This window comes from Danio rerio, chromosome 11 (assembly GCF_052040795.2).
Source record: "Danio rerio strain M-AB ecotype USA chromosome 11, GRCz13ab, whole genome shotgun sequence".
Taxonomy (NCBI): Eukaryota; Metazoa; Chordata; class Actinopteri; order Cypriniformes; family Danionidae; genus Danio; species Danio rerio.
Window position 1 is genome coordinate 102,501 of NC_141031.1, and position 2,500 is coordinate 105,000.

The window sequence follows — 2,500 nt, forward strand, 5'->3', positions numbered from 1 at the left end:
GCACACACACACACACACACACACACACACACACACACTTAATAAATCAGTGATCAAGCTGGAGTGTTTGTTACTGTATGCTAAGTGTGTGTGTGTGTGTGTGTGTGTGTGTGTGTGTGTGTGTGTGTGTGTGTGTGTGTGTGTGTGTGTGTGTGTGTGTGTGTGTTTACCTGAGAGGGTTTGGTATCGATGCCAGATGATGAGCCGCGGTAAATAAACACTTTTCCGTCTCCATCAAACGGGGCTCCGACAGCGATGTCTGTAAACACACACACACACACACACACACACACACACACACACACACACACAGAACAACACATCATAACATATACAGCACACAGCAGAAGTGTGGAGACCCCTGAGCAGAACCGCACCAGTCTGTCATGATGTTTTACGTTTACTGTGTGTGTGTGTGTGTGTGTGTGTGTGTGTATGTGTGTGTGTGTGTGTGTGTGTTTTCACCTTCATAACCGTCCTGGTCCAGATCTCCGGCACTGCTGACCGTCATCCCGAACATGGAGTCGTATGTCCCATTTAGGCGGATGGGTCGGGCTCTGGCCCAGTGGCTGGCCGGGTTCAGGAACACGTACACCGCCCCGCCGATCTCTGCCTTGCGGTCGAAGAAGTTTGGAGCTCCAACGACCAGATCTGTCCAGCTGAGGAGAAATCCTGCAGTTATTGTGAGTGCACACACTGATAATAATAAATCATTAACCATAATTAAAACTCAAACTCAATTCTAACATATAATCAACACAATGCAGTAGAATAATCCCACTGTGAGCTGGTCCATGGTGCTCTTCAGCACAGGCCATTGATATGAAGGGGTTTACAGAACAGCGCCGGTCTCACCCGTCACTGTTGAGGTCTGCCGTGGCCACAGAGTACCCGAATGAGGACGCCAGCTCCTCTCCCCACAGCACGTGTTTGGGTACCAGCTGGTGTGCTCCGTCCCGCCGCAGCAGCACCACCGCCCCACTGTGATTGGCCCGCGGAGCTCCGGCCACCACCGTCAGCTCAGACTTATTGACCAGTGCTGTGGCCGAGTCCACCGAGAAACCTGCGGACACACGGACATTGATGAACAGCTGACCTCTGACCCCGCCTCAGAGTGCACACACCGGGAGTCTGCGCTCAGTATGCTGTGTGTGTGTGTGTGTGTGTGTGTGTGTGTGTGTGTGTGTGTGTGTGTGTGTGTACTGACCCAGATAGCTGTTCTGGGCCACGTCTTCATAGGTGCTTTTGGATGCTTCCAGAGTTTTGTAGACCAGAGCGTCCTCTACAGGGTTGGCCATGAATAACAGCCCTGATCACACACACACACACACACACACACACACACACACATAATGAGAGGGAGGAGTTCACATGAATGAATTTTACACATAATTTTACACATAATTTCACAATGCAAATTTTACACATAATTTCACAATGCAAAGTGAACTCCCGCTCCGGTCATGGAGACCAGACAGCCCTTACCAGAGTGTCTCATACCCCATTCTCCCAGAGCACCCCAGAGCACCCCAGAACACCACAAGCGACACTGCCGAATGTCTTCTCCATCGTATAGGCAAGTTAACCAACACAGCCCCACAACATCCAGAGACTGGAGGTGTTCAGGGTGGATCTCCTCCACCTGCTGCTGTGCCTCTGTGAAGCTTCAGTCTCCCTCAGGACCTCAGCATGGGTGATGGAGGAGTCCACCCCCGCATGCCCGTCTCTGCTTCCTCAATGGAAGGTGTGTCAGTGGGATCCTCAGAGTATTGCTTCCACTGTCCGACAACATCCTCAGTTCAGGTCAACAGGTCTCCACACTTCTGCTGTAAACAGTGCTGGTGTAGAAGTGCTTCCCTTTGCTAAGGCACTGAACGGTTTCCCAGAATCTCCTTGAGGCAGAAAGGCACAAGTTTTAGTTTCACCACCTGCCTCTTGTGTCTCCAGCCTCCTTCTGCATGTGGTCAAAGTTCTTCAGGTGAGAGTTAAAAATCCCTCTGCCAGTCGAGTCCAACTCTCCATCAGGTGTTGATCAGTGGACAGCTCTGCCCCTCTCTTTACCCGAGTGTCGAAGACGTACGGTTGAGGATCAGATGAAACAACCAGAGAGTTGATCATGACCGCTGGCCTAGAGCACTGATGGACTCCTGTATGCTGAACATGGGGTTTGTTATGGACAAACTGTGACTAGTACAGAATGCTACAACAGAACACTTGGACTCAGATCAGGGAGGCTGTTCCTGTCGTGTCCACATGGGTGTTGAGGTCTCCCAGTAGAACAAGCTAGTCCTTCGAGAAGGTGGGTACTCTGCACTGCTGTTGGTCCGGAGGCACAAACTACAGTGAGAGACTCATCCCTGACCTGGAGATGCGGCGAGGAAACCCTGTCATTCACCAGGGAAAACTCAGCAAGCCCACACCAGCCCGCCGCCTCTCACCGTGGGCGTCTCCAGAGTGTAAATAAGAGAAATCCCCCATATTTGTGTCATTACAGCATGCT

The 2,500-nt window shown here is 51.4% G+C and overlaps 2 protein-coding genes across 6 annotated transcripts in view; one reads left to right on the forward strand and one right to left on the reverse strand.

The window, feature by feature from the left end:
- nckap1l (NCK associated protein 1 like) overlaps positions 1-2,500 on the forward strand; it is a 104,854-nt gene that overhangs the window by 42,624 nt on the left and 59,730 nt on the right. The gene's annotated exons all lie outside the window — the stretch shown is intronic.
- itga7 (integrin, alpha 7) overlaps positions 1-2,500 on the reverse strand; it is a 20,625-nt gene that overhangs the window by 12,269 nt on the left and 5,856 nt on the right. For both annotated transcript variants that reach the window (XM_087272978.1, XM_087272979.1), the window contains exons 5-8: positions 1,208-1,309; positions 856-1,063; positions 466-659; positions 171-259 (exon numbers count right to left, since the gene is read on the reverse strand). In XM_087272978.1, coding sequence (XP_087129104.1) covers positions 171-259; positions 466-659; positions 856-1,063; positions 1,208-1,309 — 593 coding nt within the window. The remainder of the gene's footprint in view (positions 1-170; positions 260-465; positions 660-855; positions 1,064-1,207; positions 1,310-2,500) is intronic.